The 19,097-nt window shown below is 44.7% G+C and overlaps 1 protein-coding gene across 6 annotated transcripts in view; it reads left to right on the top strand.

Annotated features, from left to right (window-relative positions):
* The window catches only part of PARP4 (poly(ADP-ribose) polymerase family member 4), a 117,562-nt gene that overhangs the window by 11,377 nt on the left and 87,088 nt on the right, over positions 1–19,097 (top strand). For 4 of the 6 annotated variants that reach the window (XM_084767237.1, XM_084767238.1, XM_084767235.1 and 1 more), the window contains exons 2-6: positions 11,730–11,862; positions 14,217–14,394; positions 15,689–15,752; positions 16,241–16,316; positions 17,401–17,511. In XM_084767237.1, coding sequence (XP_084623363.1) covers positions 11,731–11,862; positions 14,217–14,394; positions 15,689–15,752; positions 16,241–16,316; positions 17,401–17,511 — 561 coding nt within the window. In that variant the 5' untranslated portion in view covers position 11,730. Of the gene's footprint in view, positions 1–2,438; positions 2,529–11,729; positions 11,863–14,216; positions 14,395–15,688; positions 15,753–16,240; positions 16,317–17,400; positions 17,512–19,097 lie in introns of all 6 variants that reach the window. The other 2 variants (XM_084767239.1, XM_084767236.1) reach the window with 2 other exon arrangements.

The following is a 19,097-nucleotide window of genomic DNA, read 5'->3' as shown; positions in this document are numbered from 1 at the left end:
AGAGGAGCAGAGAAAGAAAGCAAGTCAATGGTTCTCAACCTTCCTGATGCTGTGCCTTTTTTTTGGGGGGGGGGGCGGGTTTCGAGACAGGGTTTCCCTATGTAGCCTCAACTGTCCAGGACTTGCTTTGTAGACCAAGCTGACCTCGAACTCAAAGCGATCCACCTGCCTCTGCCTCCCCGAGTGCTGGGATTAAAGGGGTGCGCCCTCACGCCCGGCTGCTGCGACCTTTTAAATACAGTTCCTTATGATGTGATGACCCCCTCCAACCATAAAATTATTTTTCTTGCTACTTCGTAACTGTAATTTTCCTACTGTTACGAATCGTAAAGTAAATATCTGTGTTTTCTGATGGTCTTTAGGAAACCCCTGCAAAAGAGTCTATCGACCCCCCGGGGGTCGCGACCCACAGATTGAGAACCGCTGGCCTCCAGGTTCTTCTCTGGAACCTGGCTTACCTTGTCACACCCTGGCTTTCCTTCTTGACCAACTATTAGCTGTGAGATGAAATAAACCCTTTGCTCCTCAAGTTGCTTTTGGTAATTTTATGACAACAATAGAAACCTAATGTAATAAGGCTCTTGAGTGGGCCTCTTCAATCCCAGCATGACATCTCTTGCAGGAATCCTATTTCCTATGACCCCTTACAAAACATACAGGCCAGTAAAACAGCTCCTGCCAGGATGCAGCATGGTTAACTAGGGCATGGAGTGGGCAGTCCTCAGCCTTCGGTGGATCCTAGACTGCTAAACGACAATATGTAAACAGCAGCGACCCAAGTCACTCTGACTGAGGACTAAGGTGGGAATCTGCTTTCCAGGGGCTTAACCATTCCTTTACAGAGGTGCATTAGTGCTGCCTTTTAGTTTGGCCGTAATAATACTGTCAGAAAGCTTTTCTAGAATTCTGGGCTTTAATGTATGTGTGAGTGTTTTAAAGTGATCTGGATTCTAGCAAGGCATGTAAATAAAGCGAAGCTTCTAAGTAGAATTAGCCCTCATGCAGAAACGATGACAAGTGTGGAGAACAGCCAATGGGAGAAGAGTAGCATGTGATCCACACTGGGACCTATGCAGGGCAGCCAATAGGAAGACAGATCTTGATGGGCAATGCTAGGACACCCTACAAAGAAGAAACGTGGGTGGTAAAGACTACACACTACCATTTACTAGGAAGGCGGCGTTTTTTCCACTGTGTAGTTTTTTGTTTGGGGGGACGGGGATTTTTTTGTTTGTTTGGTTGGTTGGTTTGGTTTGGGTTTGGGTTTAGTGTTTTGAGACAGGCTTTCCCTGTGTAGCCCTGGCTGTCCTGGACTCACTTTGTAGACCAGGCTGACCTCAAACTTACAGTGATCTGCCTGCCTCTGCCTGACCAAGTGCTGGGATTATAGGTGTGGCCACCTCACCCGGCCCACTGTATAGTTTTTTAAACTTTTGTCAGTAATTAGGTCTCTGTAGCTATGGGGGCTTATTTCTAGATTCTCTCTTCTGTTGCATCCATCTATGCGTCTGTTTTTCTGTCAGTACATAGAGTAGTTGTCACTATAGCACTGCAGTATAGCCTGAGATGAGTGCTGTTCTTTTTGCTAAGGAGTGCTCTGTTTATTGGGGTCTCTTGTGCTCCCATAGGAATTTTTCCCACTTTTATGAATAATATTCTTGGAATTTTAATGGAGATTGCTTTGAATCTGTAGTTCATTTTCAATAACAGCTATTTTTATAATAGTCTGTCAATATATTCACATATGAGGCTTTCCTTCTAGTTTCCTCTTCCAATTGGATTTTAAAGTTTTTATCAGAGAGCTATTTCACCTCTTGTGTTAGGTTTATTTCTAATTTGATATTTTTGTGTTATTTTATTTGGGTTTTTCAAGACAGAGTTTCTCTTTTTTTTGTTTGTTTGTTTGTTTTTTGTTTTTTAAGACAGGGTCTCTCTGTGTAGCCTTGGCTGTCCTAGACTTACTTTGTAGACCAAGCTGGCCTCGAACTCACAGCAATCCACCTGCCTCTGCCTCCTGGGTGCTGGGATTAAAGGTGTGCACCACCACATCTGGCCTTTTTTTTTTTTTAATAGATTTTATTTTATTATGTATACAACATCTGGCCTGCATGTGTGACTGACCACCAGAAGAGGGCGCCAGAGCTCATTATAGATGTTTGTGAGCCATCATGTGGTTGCTGGGAATTGAACTCAGGACCTTCCGAAGAGCAGCCAGTGAGTGCTCTTAAACTCTGAGCCATCTCTCCAACACCGTAATTTGATTTTTTTTAAAAGCTATTGAAAATGCCTTTTCTTTCTTTTCTTTTTTTTTTTTCAGGTCTTTTTGACAACTTTATTATTAATTCATTGAAAGGATTCCTATTTTTGTTTGTTAAATTTGTTTCTTGCTACTTTTCTAAAAGTCTTTATCAAGTCTAAGGGTTTTTTTTTTTTGGCAGAAGCCAGGTACCGGGACAGAGACCAGTAATCTCAACACTCTGAAGTCTAAAACAGGAGGATCAGTGTGAGTTAGAGGCCTGAGCTTCACAGTGAGTTAGAGGCCAGCTGGTACAACAATGAAAGCCTATCTCAACACTTAACCAGTCCAGTAAGGTGTGGTGGTGACGCCTTTAATCCTAGATCTTAGGTCATAGGGGTACACAAATCTCTGAGTTCAAACCAGCCTGATCTACATAGCAAGTTCTAGGCTAGACAAGGCTACAAAAACAAATAACAAAAACCTAAAGCAAAACAGACAAATTCAATAAAAATCAGCAACACCAAGTCTCTAGTGGAGTCTTTAAGGTCTTCTGAGGATAGCATCATATCACGCAGAAATAGGAGTAACTTGGCTTCTTCCTTTCCCATGCGTATTTCTCTCATTTATCTCCTCTTACTAGTCCAGTAAGACTTCTAGAACCATAATCAACAGAGTGGAGAGTGGCCACCCTTGTCTCCTTTCTAATTTTAGAGACAATTCCCCATGTGATGTAATGTTGGCTACAGGTGTGTCATATTTAGTTCTTGTTACATTAAGGTGTGTTTCTTCTGTTGGTACTTTCTCAAGAGCCAGCCTTGTCATGAAGGTTGTTGGACTTAATGCCAAGGCCTTTAATGTGGCTATAGACATGATCACGTTGTATTATTTCACAGGTGTGGATATGTTGAACCAATCTTGCATCTCTGCGATGAAACTAACTTTGTTACCGCATTCTTGAAATGGATCTACAATATTTTAATTTTGTGGTTGTCAAGGAACTTGGTCTGTGGTTTTCTCTTTGCTGCTGCTGTGTCCTATCTGGTTTGATGTCAGAGGGACACTGGCTTCGTAGAATGAGTGTGGTGTGTCCCTTCCCTTTTCTGCTTTGTGGAGCCGTTTGAGAAGTGCTGGTGTCGGCTTCCTCTTCGCAGTGTAGGGGAGCACGGCTGCGAGCTGTCCCAGACTGTGCGCGACTTTATGGGAATATTTTATTACTGTTTTATCTTAGTCACCTGTTGGACTCTGCTTAAATTGCTCGTGTCTTCTTGGTTTAATTCTGGTAGGTCACATTCTGGTAGGAATTTCTTCATTTCTTCCAGATTCTCTAGGTTGGTTGGTTGCTTTAATGCAAGTTAAAGTATTTCCTAAGGTAAGCCCTACTCTGGCTTTCTGATGTAAGCACTCACAGCTGTATAGTTCCATCTTAGACCTGCCCCTTGCTGTAGCCCAGACTCGCCTTGGTTTGGTCTTGCTCTTAAGTCTGTATCTCTTTATTGGTTAGTCGGGCCACTTACATTTAAGGTTATTACTGAGAGATCTTACTACTACTTCTTGACATTTTGCTGGTTGTTTTCCTGGTTGGGTGGATTATTGTTTATTCTTTTTCCTCGTTCCTGTTAGGAGTTTGCTGGTTTACTGTGTTGGTCCCTGGCTTGTTCATCATTCTTCCAGAACTGCCTCCTTCCATCCTCTGCAGATAGGGTTACAGTGGTCCGTAAGCATCTTCTGCGGTGCTGGCTTGCTGGCCATCAGCTGCCTTGGATGGTGCTTTCCTCGAAATGCCCTTATTTCTCAATCAAATTGAAATGATAGTTGCTGGGTGTAATAATTTTGGTCATTAGTTATTTACTTTATATTCAATCCTGTCTTTCCTGGCTTGTAGGGTTGATGGTGAGAGAGATGGTATTATTCTGCATCTCTGTGGACAACTTGGCACTTTTCTATGACATTCTGTTTATATTGTTTCCTCATATTTTTGGTGTCTTGACTAGTCCATGTCATGTAGAGTCCCTCTGGCCATGGCTGTGATTATAAATGCCTCCTGTGCTTGGCTGTTTTCTTTCTCTAGAGCTGGGAAATTTTCTGTTGTTAATTCATTGACGAGGCAATAAAACAGTAAAAATACTAAAAAAGTATAACAGTAGGGAACATGGCAAAAAAAAAAGGAAGCTGAGTGTGGTGGCTCACACCTGTAATCCCAGCACTTGGGAAGCTATGCAATGTCATGGGTTCAAGGCCACCATGGACTAGAGAATAAGAAACAAACAAACAAAAAACTCAAGGGAAAAAAAAAAGGATTTGTCCAATAATGACAAAACAAGTATAAACAAAACTAGATGAATATATGAAAATATTAAAACATTTCCACTTGGAGGTTTTTGTTTGGTTTGGTTTGGTTTGGTTTTGGTTTTGGTTTTTTGAAGCAGGATTTCTCTGTGTAGCCCTGGCTGTCCTGGACTCACTTTGTAGAGCAGGCTGGCCTCGAACTCACAGAGATCCGCCTACCTGCCTCCCTCTCCTTCCCGAGTGCTGGGATTACAGGCGTGTGCCACCACACCTAGCTAACCAAATCTTTTTTTTAAAAAAACTGGAGACTGCTGTTGTGTCCTGGGGAAGTCAACTGAGCTTAGGGGCCCTCCTCCGGGCTTATGTCCGTGTTGACCCTGAGCTGCACAGGTGTCTGGAACCCTGCGTCCTGATCTTCCTGTCAATCACTTCTCTTTTTGGCTTCTACTTACAGGTGACTCTTGGTTTTGAGGTTCCCCAGATTGTACCCCCTGGGGAGGCTAACTTGAAGATGTCTTCCAGGATGTATTGAGGCAGAGGACCTGTTCTAGTACTTGCAAGACCTCCTAAGTATAAATGGCTCTATTCTGGCTAGCTGCGAAGGGCAGAGCTGGCTCCGGAGGCTGAGTTAGTGTTGACCTCAGGCTCAGGGCCATTTCACCCCACCCATCCCGTCGCTCTGCAGGACCGCCTCCTGGCAGCAGTCTCCAGCCTCTGCTCAGGACTCTCTAACACTTAGCTGTTCCCTGTTGCCTCAGCCAGGTGATTGACAGGTCAAGCTCCATTAACCCTTATGTTTTGGGTAGCTTGGAATGTTCGGTCTCCATGCAGGCCAAAGAAATTGCTTTCCCCAAGGGGCCACGCAGAGCCATGATCAAGGCTCTTGGGGTATGGCAAGTGATTATTTTGTTGTTGTTGAAACAGAGTTTCTCTGTGAAATAGCCCTGGCTGTCCTGGACTCACTTTGTAGACCAGGCTGGCCTCAAACTCACAGCGATCTGCCTGCCTCTGCCTCCCGAGTGCTGGGATTAAAGGTGTGCACCACCACGGAACGGCTGAGTTCATTGCATATGCTATTATCTCAGCTAACTGAGTGGCCCTGAGTAGTTTTAAGATCTGAGCTCTGCTCTCCAGCCCCTCCGACTCAGGGCTCCCTTTGGCTGGGAGAGCCTACCTCTTCTCCTTGCTCCAGCTAAACAATCAGAGCTAGTTTGCTATCGGACAGCACCAGCAAAGGCCCCATGTTCACACATGTTCACATATGTTCACACATGTTCATACTGCTCCAGCGTCACTACCCTGTTCAGGACCCTCTGAGGAGGTAGCAGGCTGGGCCATTCCTTTGTGAAGCACACAGCCGCATCCTGAAAAGTCCCTGACTCATAGGGCCTGGCAGATAAAGAGACAGCTGCACGTGATCAGATCTTTGACAAATGGCCTCACCAGCTCTTTGGCAAATGGAGGTAGTGTATTCTGTGTGGTGCTTGTCACAAGCCAAACCTTTGAGGCTCCTGTCATTTAACGTTTACTTTATTTTTTTTTAATATTTTATTTAATTTTAATTTATGTCCGTTGGTGTGGGAGTGTCAGATGTTGGAGTTACAGACAGTTGTGAGCTGCCATGTGGGTGCTGGGAATTGAACCCGGGTCCTTTGGAAGAGCAGGCAGTGCTCTTAACCACTGAGCCATCTCTCCAGCCCTTAATGTTTACTTTAAAAGTAAAGGTTTGTTTGCTGGGAAAGCATCTCAGCAACAAACGCTTAAGCACAAGGCCTGGGTTGGATCTCTAGCATTGCAAGAAGGAAAAAAGAGAGAAGGAAAGCAGAAATGAAAACAGAGGAGAAGGGAGAGAGAGGGGGAGAGAGAGGGAGAGAGGGAGGGAGGGAGAAAGAGAGAGAAGGAGAGGCAGGGTGGGAGGAAGGGAGGGAGAGGGAGAGAGCAAAAAACACTTCTGTGTTCTTGAGCCACAGGTCTGATGCATAACTGAAATCTGGCATGTTTTTTGGTGAGGCTCTTCATGTTCTATGTTAGAGCAGCACATTCATACTTCCTCCTGGAGGAGGGAAGCTGCTCCTACACACTGCTGTTTGTTCTGAGTCACCTTTGGTTCAGCATGAAGTCCAGCTCTCCCATCAGCAGCCACAGACACACAATCACAGGGCCCAGGGTTGAAGTGGTTGGCTGCCTTTACTATAGTCCTCCTAGAGATGAGATAGAAGACAGATCTTTTAAGATGCTGGTCCCACCATTACGAAGCTACCAAACAGATAGCCAAATTTCTGAATAAAGCAGAGATTAAAGATTCAGGTCCTGGGATTTTTCCTGTGTGTCAGGCAGTGCGAAACGGTTACATTTTCATTAATATGTGTATTATGAACCTGGAGACAGAATTCTTAAAGTCATAACATCAGCCATAAAAACTAAAATTATTCCCCAAACAGCATATATCAACATTGCTGCAAGCAGGGGCTCAAGGGGACACTGTGACAAATTACTGGGGACCAAGGGGTTTCTTAGAAGCATTTTTAACACCAGCTCAGAGAGAAGGGCAACACTCCGGTGGGGGCTCCAAGGAGAGTTCAGGGCCCAGCACCAGCGGCTTCTTTTTATACTTTTGGGGGTGGTGGGGGGGGGGGATGCATGACAAGAACCTGCAGCCAGGCTCCCTAATTTGTGGCTGGAGGCGGGGAAGGGGGTAGGGAACAGGATGTGGCATCATTTTGACTCCTCGAAGACTATGACGTGAGCTAGCTTTGTTCCTGGGACACAGAGGCTGAAGCAAAACAGTTGTTGCAAGCTCAAGACTGAGTTACAGAACGTGCACCAGGCCAGCCAGGGTTACATGAAAGAAAAAAAAAATCTGTCTCAAAATTTGTGTGACGTGGGGGATGGAGGGATGGCTCACAGGTTAAGAACACTGGCTACTTTTCCAAAGGTCCTGAGTTCAATTCCCAGTACCCACATGGTGGCTCACAACCATCTACAATGAGATCTGGTGCCCTCTTCTGGCGTGCAGTCATACATGTGGGCAGAATACTGTATAAACAATAAATTAGTAAGATTTTTTTTAAAAAATTGTGTGTGTGTGTGTGTGTGTGTGTGTGAGAGAGAGAGAGAGAGAGAGAGAGAGAGAGAGAGAGAGAGAGAGAGAGAGAGAGAGAGAGGCTTGGGAAAAATGTCAGTGAAAACCATTATATGCATAACTAAGATATACTCGTAGAAAACAGTTTTAGGGGACTGGAGAAATGGCTCAGCAGTTAAGAGTGCATACTAACTACTCTTACAGAGGACACAGTTTAATTCCATAGCACCAGTGACAGGTGGCTCACAAATGCCTGTAACTCCAGTTGTAGTTGGATGCAACATCTCTGACCTCCAAGGACACCTACACTCATATGTACACACCCCACCTCCTGAATATACGCACACTTAATTTAAAATATTAAAACTAAATATTTTACCAGGGTGGTAGTACACACCTTTAATTCAAGCACTTGGGAGGCAAAGGCATGTGGATTTCTGTGAGTTCAAGGCCAGCCTGGTCTACAGAGAGTTCCAGGACAACCAAGGCTACGCAGAGAAACCTGTCTTGAAAAACTAAATAAGGGCTGGAGAAATGACTCAGTGGTTAAGAGCAGCTGCCTGTTCTTCCAAAGGTCCTGGGTTCAATTCTCAGCAACCACATGGTGTGGCTCATAACCATCTGTAATGTGATATGGCGCCCTCTTCTGGCTTGCAGGAGTACATGCAAGCAGAGCACTGTATACATAATAAATAAGTAAATCTTTTTAAAAAACTAAATAAATTTTTAAAAAATTAAAACATTTTCTAAATGGTAAAATAACTCAAAAGCAAACAAACTAACCCCACAAAGGGGGCTAGGAGTTTGGGCCTTCAGGTTCCAACCTCAGCACTATACACAAGAAGTATAAAAATAAATACGTTTATAATTCTGGAGCTATGGGTACAGCCCAATACTAGAGTATATGCTTAGCAAAAAAGTCAGAACACACAAAAATCATAAACCCCAGGAGGTATATGAGTCCAGAGTTGCAGGATATTTGGTCACACTGTAAACCCAAATTGTGTCCTGGAAAAAATTGTTTCTAGTTGTGGTGTGGCTCAGCCCTGGCACACATCTTTAATCCAAATCAGGATTAAATAAAGTTTAACCCTAGGTTAACAGGGAGTGAACACAGGGGGAAAAACAAAAACAGAAACAAAAACAAAAACAAAGTAAGAAGAAGTCAGGAGACAGAGAGAGATGCACAGGGAGGGACATTTAGTGTGACAGGTTTTGGTTTTTTTTGTTTTGTTGGGTTTTGTTTTGTTTTTGAAAAAGGAAGTAGCCCTTTTTCCTTTTGGGACATCAGCTAAGGAGGAAGATCAGCTGGGTGCTTTCTCTGCCTCTCTGAGCTAGCAGGTTTTCACCCCTATTGGTTTGAGGTTTTTTTTTTAAACAACAGACCTCAGTGATGTTTTCTCTGCATGGGTCCTGCCCCCTCCTGCAGAAGGCCCCTCCCAGCTACTCACTCGTCCTTGGTTTGTCTTGTTATGTTTGTATTTATTTCATTATCTTTCCTGTGTATGTGTGCATATAGAGTTGCAGCTTGGTGGCAGGTGCCTTTGCCCTCTGCCTTGTTCACCTTTTCTTTTTTTTTTTTGGCGGGGGGGGGGGGCAGGTTTCAAGACAGGGTTTCTCTATGTAGCCTTTGATGTCCTAGACTCGCTTTGTAGACCAGGCTGGCCTCGAACTCACAGCGATCCGCCTGCCTCTGCCTCCCGAGTGCTGGGATTAAAGGCCTGCGCCACCGTGCCCGGCTGCCTTTTCATTCTAGGGAGGCTCCTGCCTCCTTCCGTGTTTTGTTGCCTCTCTGAGGGAGGAACTTGATGATAAGGCTCAGGTCCTCCATGGAGGAAAAACTGCTTGCACCGATCATACAGATGTTGCTTTGACTCCCTATCTCAGAGCTAAAGCGACTTACAAGGTTGGCAGGTCCCAGCCCTGCTCCCAGAAGGCCCTACTGTGAAGGAGAGATAAACTTGTTTTTGTTATGATCCCAAGTGTGGGATGGGGAAACAGGTGATGTTAATCCACTAGAAGGCAACCACCTCATGCGGGAGCTTGATTGTTGCCAGCTGAAAAGATCCGTGAACAGACTCTGGGAGGAGATATGTAAGTGAGCCAGAAACAAGAGGCGGGGCCTTTGGAGACTTGGGATAGTTTTGTCTGTTCACCGCTCCACTTCGAGATGCTCCTAGGGAGAACCGCTCGAGGGAAGGCTTCAGGGCTCCGGCTCCTGCTGAGGTTCTGGGTTCTGGTTGCTCCAGGTTCCAGCAGAAGAAATCCTGCTGATTACATCAGGAGAATCATTCCTCCGAACTGATATCCTTACGTTTTTGTTATTGTATTCTTTAATCCTCTTTTCCTATTGTTCTGGTTAGTCGGGTTATCAGTGACGTAGTCTCAGTTAATAAGATCATAGTAATAAAATATATTAGTTAAGCCGGGTGGTGATGCTGCAGGCCTTTAATCCCAGCACTCAGGAGGCAGAGGCAGGTGGATCGCTGTGAGTTAGAGGCCACTCTGGTCTACCAAGTGAGTCCCGGACAGCCAGGGCTACACAGAGAAACTCTGTCTTGAAAAACAAACAAACAAAATATAAATATTAGTTAAGAAAATTGATGAGAAGGAGGGAGGGATGGGAGGATACAAGGGATGGGATAACAACTGAGATGTAATATGAATAAATTAATAAAATATATATTAAAAGAGAGAAAAAAATGAGACTACACTACTGTGCGGTCCACTGAGCCTGCTACCTTGCTTGTAGCTGCTTGCGAGGCATGGACTGAGCTGCCCAGCTTGCTGCAACACTTGAACTGAGTGTTTAAGACACTTGTCAACCAGAATAAATGAATTATGACACAATACCCAGGCCAATGAGAGCTCTGTAGTGATCAAATTCCACTGCACATTAAACAGCCTCATGCAATTCACTTCCCCAAGCAGAGGGTTGCAGGCTGCCTCCTTTCATGCCTGACTCACAAAGCAGAGCACAGGTTGCAGGCTGCGTCCTTTCATGCCTGACTCACAAAGCAGAGCACAGGTTGCAGGCTGCGTCCTTTCATGCCTGACTCACGAAGCAGAGCGCCTCACGTTCTCCGGAAAGGTGGAAAGTTCTGCACAGAGGCATGTGGGGCAGGAGAATGAAGGCTGAAGCTGAAGCCAGACTCCAGTCCTGCCCCTTTGTCAGACTGGTCCATGTGACTTTGGCCACAGCTCCTCCCCTGTGAATTGGGGATGAAGTGTCAAAAACCTTAATTAGACTGGGGAAGTAGTTCAGATGGTAGAATGCTTGCCTAGCATTCCCCGGGTTCAATCCTGAGCACCATATACACTGGGCAGAGTGGCTAACACCTGTACTCCCAGCACGGAAGAGGTAGAGGCAGTAGAATCAGGAGTTCAAGGTAGCTACGTAAAACCTTGTCTCAAAACAAAACAAACAAACAAAAAAACAAAAAACACAATGCCAGGTGGTGGTGGTCCACGCCTTTAATCCCAGCACTCGGGAGGCAGAGACAGGGGGATCGCTGTGAGTTACAGGCCAGCCTGGTCTACAAAGCAAGTCCAGGATAGTTAAGGCTACACAGAGAAACCCTGTCTCGAAAACAAAAAACAAAACAAAACGAAAGTTGGCATATCACAGAGATATTTGTATATTGATGTTTATTCACAATAATTAAATTATGGAATCAACCTAGGTATCCAACAGCAAGAACAGATAAGGGAAATATGATGTGTGTACACAGTGGGGTTTTTTTTTTTTTTAGCCAAAAAGAGAGTTAGTTATCATATCATTTACAGAAAAAATGGGTGCAATCAGATTAAACCAATTACAGAAAGACAGATATGTTTTCTCTCATTTGTCCTTCCTAAATTTCATATGGATGCATAAAAATCACACATGTATGTGCACATATGTAATATATATGCATACGTATATAGAAGTAAAGCTGTGTAGGAGGACAAAGAGGAGCAACAGGAGGAGTGAGAAGGGGACTAGGGATAAGAGAGGGAATTAGTCAGTGTATAATATAGGCTCATATGAGCTTAAAATCATGTAACTACAACAGCAAGCAAAGGCCTGTAACCCTAAACTTCTTTTTTTTTTTCTTTTTTTTTTTTTTTTTCTTCTTTCAGGATGACTTTGGGAATCTTTGCAAATTGTATTTTCTGCTTGAAAGTCAAAAACTTACCTGGTCAGCAGAAGAAGAAGCTGCAAGCTGATATTAAGGAAAATGGTGGAAAGTTCTCCTTTTTATTAACTCCTCAGGTATTTCCAAACCTCACCCGTTGCCTTCTGACTCATTTGATGTGTTCAGGGAACACCTCTCTTGGTTGGAGAGTGGTCAGAGAAGACTGGCCGCAGGAGACCCTGGGACTTTACCCTCTGGCCCACTTCTTTTGTAACATTGTCTTCACCTTGTGAATCTGATCAGTTTGGGTTTAGCCAAAGATGTAAATAGAATTTCAGACCAGCCGCACCTGTTCTCAGTACACTGTGTCACTGGCCAGTAGGTCAGTGCTGGGCTCACAGCTGGGGGCAGGAGGGGGTGCGTGGGGAGGTGCGGGGGAGGAGGACAGACTTGCAGTGTGAACTCATCTTCCTGCTGTGGCTGATCTCATAAGGGCTGAAGAGAGCTGTTGCTTCTCCAGAGGAACTGTAGCCTAAGCATTTAGATACAGAATTTCACAAGTGGATGTAATCTCGAAAAATGTTAAGGCAGGTCCTCTTTATATCTTTCTTTCTTTCTTTTTTTTTTTTTTTAAAGATTTACTTATTTATTATGTATACAATGCTCTGCCTGTGTGTCCCCCTGCAGGCCAGAAGACGGCATCAGATCACATTATAGGTGGTTGTGAGCCACCATGTGCTGGGAATTGAACTCAGGACCTCTGGAGGAGCAGTCAGTGCTCTTAACCTCTGAGTCATCTCTCCAGGCCTCCCCCCCCTCTTTTTTTTTTTTTTTAAAGGCAAGATGGAAGTTTAAAGGCATTATATCCCAGACTTGCTGACCCTGTGTCTGTGCTGATAGGTCTGACCATGGCTGCCTCTCCCTGGGCCCATCCCAAGTACTAGCCACAGTGAACCTCACCTACCCTGGGAGGCAAGTTCAGCTCCAGCAGGGTACCACAAAGGGAATGTGCCCACTCACCCCCAACTCAGTGCATGCCTCCATCACATGGCTCTGGGACTCTAGACTCAACATGTCCACAGGTGGATAAAACAAGCCACTTAAATGAGTAAGCTGTTTCCTGGGTAGAGAGTTGCCCATGGGCTCTGCTGTTGAGAAACCTCTTCCATCCTATGTATGAGACATTTTGGATTATTTTTCTTGTTGTTGCTTTGCCAGTGTATAGAAATGTTCAAAATGTGCACTGCAGCAGTGATAAAGGAGCCGCACAGCCAGGCGTGGTGGGACATGTCTGTAATCCCAGCACTTGGAAGGCTGAGGTGGGAGGGTCAAGTTCTAGACCAGGCTAGGCTACATGGTGAGACTGTGTTAAAAAGAAAAATGCAATAAAATATGATAATAAATAAGCATCTGGAGAGAGAGAAGGAGAGAGCAAGAGAGCAAGAGAGAGAGAGAGAGAGAGAGAGAGAGAGAGAGAGAGAGAGAGAAACCCGAAGCCTTTTTTAAGGAGAAAAACAAGCTCAAATAGTATAAAATTAAGCTATTCTTTCTGGAATTATCCCTGTTGTCTGCAAAGAAGAGCCCTAGAAAGATCTACGAGGAGCAGATTACAATAGTACCTCTGGGGGAAGACACTGGGAGCAGTGGAGAGAGGGTTATCAGATAACTCATCACTTTATAAACGTTTATACAATGCATGTCCTCTATAAACAAAATGGAGGCTGGGGTGGTGGGTCAGCGGGTAAAGGCTGGTCACGCCGTCCTGAGACATGCGTGTGGAACCCCAGAGCCCGTGTGAGTGAAGGCGCACGGTCTGTGATCCCTGAGCTCCTGCAGTGAGGTGGGAGGTAGAAACAGAAGACTCCCTATAGCATTCTGTAATCCCTGTGGCAAATGACAAAAGACGAGACCCTATCGCAAACAAATAGATGGTAAAGACTGGCATCCACAGGCACAGTGTTGCCTCATGTGCCATACTCACACAGACAAACAAACACACCGTACACATGCACCCATGTGCACTCCCAGCTTAAAAAAAAAAAACTAAATAGAACTACAAAGCAACAAAATAAATACCTTTTTAACCTCCCTTTCTTGACTAAAAAACAATAGAATAAGTACATAAAGATGGGTGCCCGAGTTCGTTCGCAGCATGGAGACCTTGGGAGCAACCAACCTGTGATGTAGACCTTCCATATCCATGGTCTGCTCGCTGTGGGTAAGGGCAGGGGTGTAGCTCAGTGGTAGAGTGCTTCCTTAGCATGACCATGGCCCCGGGTTGAACCAGAACCAGGAGGTGGGGAGGAAACCACCTGTGTGTTTGTTAATGTTTTCTAGAACTATAAGTTATAATGTTTTTTTAAAACCTGGAAAAATCACTATGAACTACCTTAAAATAAGACCTTTAGGGGTTAGAATTACAGCTACAAATGCTGTTCTTAAAGTTTGCTTTTACTGCTGTATAACGGACGGACTTACTGTTTATCCTTAGTGCACACACGTCATCATAGACAGTGCTGACGTCCTGAGTTGGGGTCAGCTAAACTCCATCCAAAAGAATGATGTCCAGATTGCAAACCCGGGGTTCGTGTGGGACTCTGTCCGACAGAGGAGGCTCTTGGATGTAAAGAATTATGAGCCTAAGTCAGGGGCTATCACACCACCTGCAGGTGAGTGTGTCCTGTAACACACTTAGTGTGTTATAGATGCCATGGTAGACATTTGCACATGCCAGAGGGGTTATTATATGGGAAAAAACTGTCCAGAAATACCACAAAATAATTACATTTCATTTTACCTTAGAAACAGAAAGCAAAGTCTTGAAGGACAAAAGGTAAACTTAGCAACAGGTATAGATTTTTTCAGGGTGAAGTCTATGAGGTCAGACACAAAATGACTAATAAGCCCTGATGGTCGCAGAATATTTGATGTGTAATTTTTTAAAAATTATATTTAACTTATTTATTTTGTGTATGTGTGAGAATGCATGCCCATCAGAGGACAACCTTGACGATCATCCTTTGAAATGTCGACTACCTCCTTTCAGACAGGGCCAATCACTGGCCTGGAGCTCACTACTTAGGCTAGGATGTCTTCTGAGAAAGCCCCAGGGATCCTCCTGTTTCCAGCACCCCAGGGCTGGGATCGCAAGATTGCCCTGCCATACTCAACTTTTTACTTGGGTGCTGGGGCTCAAGGTCAGGTCCTCATGCCTGCAAAGTAAGAGCTTTACTATTGGAGCCAGCCCCGGCCCCCGTGTAAAATTTTAACTGGGAGTAGAGCAATCCTTAGTGTTAAAAAGAAAGAAAGAAAAAAATAATAAAAAGGAGCTGAGTGTGGTGGTGCAGGCCTTTAATGCCAGCACTCAGGGAAGCAGAGGCCCAAGGATCTCTGTGAATTGGGGGTCTGGCCAGTCTACAAAGTGAGTCCATAGAGAAATCCTATGGGGGAGTAGAAGATGGGGGCGGGGTAGGGGATGGTGAGGAAGATTACTGGGCTAGTAAGATGGTGCAGGAGACTTACTGGAGTCCGTGGCCAGTTTTGGCAACATGGTGAAACCCTCAACTAAAAACAACAACAACAACAAAACAGAAACAGAATTGAGGCTGAGTGTGTGGTTCAGAAGCTGCAGAGTGTTTACCCAGAGTGCATTAGGTCATGAGTTTGAGTCCCCAGAACACTGAAGGGGGAAGGAAATTATATAGCAAATATCCATATTTAAGAATCATAACCAGCCTGGCGGTGGTGGCTCATGCCTTTAATGCCAGCATTCAGGAGGTGGGGGTGGGGTGCGGGGAGGTCTCTGAGTTTGAGGCCCACCTGGGCTATACAGAGAAACCCCGTCTCAAAAACCCAAAACCAAACCAAAACAAAACACAAAAAGAATCACAACAATGTTAGCAGTTAGTTTCATGGCTAATTATAAATCTTTGAATAGTCAACAAGTTTTCCTCTTAATTCTAGAAGTAGAAACAGAAGATCTGTCTTTGGACATCACCCCAGAGATTGAAAATACTGACGTCTCTGAGTAAGCAAAATATTTTGTAAGCTTTAAGCATAGTATTAAAACTGCAAATGATGCCACGGGTAAGACCCTTGCCTGTAACCCCTGCACTTCGGAGGCTAAAGCAGGGCTGAGCAACCAACCACTACAAACCAACCAAACAAGCAAACGGCAAGCAGCACTGACACCATTGCTCGGAGCCGGAGCCCCAGCCATGCACAGTGACCAGAGCAGGTGGCAGTGCTTTCTGCCCCGACTCTGTAGCCGGTCCTCACCTCCCTGTGCACTCGAGGTTCAGGACGTTAGAGCATCGGAACCAAGAAGAGGAGGATGGAGATCTCCCCGGTCATCTCTTACTGGATGCACAAGTTAAATTATCGTGCTCCGCCCACAAATATGTAAAGTTAAAAAGGCAGCATCAGGGACTCGGTCCATCATAAGGAGCTAGGGGGCCTATTGGAAGATTCTGTGTGGTCTAACATTCCATTTCAATCTTCAATGTTTAATTACAGGGAGGATGCAGAGAATGTTGAAATGCCTCATTCTCTCCAAGACTTTGAAGTTGTGAAATATAACGTCTTGGAAAAAGTAAGAGCCTGCTTCCTACCTAGAGAAAAGAAAGAGGGCGGTCCGAAAACATTGCCTTTTTGATGATTTTCTCATGGCTTTGAAAAATTGTTCATATTCTGACTACCATTTGTCCTGTAACAGGAGTTAGCTTTTACTATTTGGAAAGTGTTTGTTTAAAACTTTGCCTGATGTGGTGGTTCATGCCTGTAATCCCAACCCTTAGGAGGCCAAGCCAGAGGGTTGTGAGTTCAAGGACAACCCTAGCGACTCAATGAAACCCCTTCTCAAGTAAAACCTAAAAACCAAGTAAATTTTAAAAGAAGAAAAACAAATTTTTACTGTTCTTAATGAGAGTAATTCCTGCTCATAATATAGTTTGTTTTTGAGACAGGACCTCAGGCATCTCAGGCTGGCCTCGAACTTGCTACATACTGAAAAATGACTTTGAATTCCTGACCCTCCTGTCTCTACACCCCCCCCCCCCCGAAATGCCAGGATTGCAAGTATACACCGCCCAATTTATGCAATGCTTGAGATCAAACCTAGGGCTTCAGGCATGTAAACGAGCCCTCTACCAACCGGCCCAAATCCAACCACACACTTAACCATAGCAGACATCAGTACGGCATTAGAAATAAACCTCCACCCTGGCGTTAACTGTTTCTCATGTTTGCAAGGCATCGACTGACACCAAATATTTATGCCATGTTGAATTGTTCCTTTTACATTAGAGGAAAGCAGAAAACTTTATTGATAGTCACACAAATTAAAATCAACACTTGCCGAGGATGTGATCGCCCACTTACATTTGTAGATGTTTGAGTAAATTATAAATGTAAAAGAGTACTTCCCTCTATAATGAGAAAAAAATGAGAAAAGTGACATATTGTAAACACACAGAGAAAGCAAGTACCAATATATTGACAGTGATCATATCACTGTGCCAGGGTCTCAGGTGACTGTCACTCTCTTGGTACTTCTGTGTCCTGTAACATACTTCTCCAATGAGCACGCATTGTGCCCGCATATTTGACAGCCTTTTTAGAGGTGGAGGGTGGCTGCTTTCCACCGCTCTGCTTCTCAGATGTACCCTGTCTTGCAGGTGGGAGCGGACGGAGGCCCTGAGACTGTGGTGGTAGAGCTCCAGTGTTCCCGGGACCCAGGGGACTGTCCCTTTGTGATAGCAGCTCACTTCCTTCTGAGTGATCACAAGGTAGCAGAGATTCTCCCCCTCCATCTTTCCTTCCTCTGCCCTTTCCTCCTCCTCTGTCTTTTTCTCCTTTGTTCCTTCTCCCCCCCCCCCTTTTTTTTTTAATGAGACATCAGGCTTGCCTCAGACATGGCAAGCCTCCTTGGCTAGCCTCTCCCTGTGACAGTTCTGACACTGCTGTGATGGGAAGCGCTCGGGGCTTGAGGACACAGAATGCTGGAGATCTCAAGGATGGCTTCGCAGGAGCCATAACCTTTGTCCTATCTCTGTGTCAAGTCAAGAGCCTAGTTGCGAACTGAAACAATTCTGAAATTAAAAAAAAAAAAATGGATCCAGAGCAAATGCCTAAAAACTAAATGAAGTGTACAACAGGTGACCCTGCAGATCTACTGTGGCCAGAGACAGAGGAGCCAGTAGGACACAGAGTCCACTCTTCAGTGAGAGCGCTCCTCACACAGATCCACACGGGCTCTGGAAACTTCCTATCTTGCCTCTAGCCCAGATGTCACTCAGGTGTACAGGAAAGACACATACATCAAACATGACCATCTGAGAAGCCCTGACCCTCATAACGAGGATTCCAGATGACTGTGGAGATGTACCAAGTTCTAAGCTACTCTCGAGAAACCCCAAAGCCTCGATTTCCACCATAACGCTCTCTGAAGTCCTAACCTTGGTGCAGTTGACCAGAGATGTCATGACAATCACAGTTGACTGTTTTTCCAGGGGTGAGAGGTCTGCATTTTGAAACAGATCTCACCTCTTGCCTCAATTTCTCACGTTAGGATTACAAGCCTATGTCACTGCATCAGCCTTACAGCCGATTTTGATCAGGTTTCCATGGGAACAGAGCTAGATGGAGCCTTAGGCCAGAGTTAGATGTGTCCAGGTAGGAAACTTTGAACCTTCTGCTCCAAAATATGTGGTTATTTTGGTATTTGGATAAAATGTAATCTAAACTCAAGTTGAAGCCCACAGTAGATTGTGTTATATCCTTAGAAAAGAAAAAGAATAACGGTGCATAGTCCTTAGTGGTGACCTTGGTTACCATCCATCCTCAGCAAGCTCGTGTCTGAGCACTCCATCAGAGTCTTGCTGTCCACCTGCCAGGAGTAAGCCTCACCGGGCAGTAGTGAAGCGTATTCTGCAGAAGAGGCCCCTTCTGCTTGCCCTGTTTCATGAAGCCATTATAGTGGGAATCTCCAAAAAAGATGTCATCATTGCAACACTCTCCATCCCTTAACAAAATACTGAAATAATTAACTTATAAAAATGAGAGACTAGGGCTAGAGAGATGGCTTGGAGGCTGGGCGCTTGCTTCTTACTCAGGGGACCTGAGTTTGGCTTCCAGCACTTGTTTTTAACAATTGAAAACAGGAAGAAAAAAAAAAGCTCTAGGCTGTTACTCAGCGATAAAAGTCTTACCTAGCAGGTTCAAGGCCCCGTACTTCTCTTTGGCCCTGGGACAATTAAGATCTAAATTCCAGCATCTACTTTTTAAATGGAGTGACTAGGGAGTGTACTCCATTTCTATGAGTTTTGGAGACACTCTGCAGTGAGCTGCCTAGGAGTGCGACTTCTCCCCACGG

Source organism: Acomys minous (genome assembly GCF_964271855.1).
Source record: "Acomys minous genome assembly, chromosome: 18".
NCBI lineage: Eukaryota > Metazoa > Chordata > Mammalia > Rodentia > Muridae > Acomys > Acomys minous.
The sequence above is the reverse complement of the archived record's forward strand: the minus strand, read 5'-3'. Positions and strand labels throughout refer to the sequence as shown.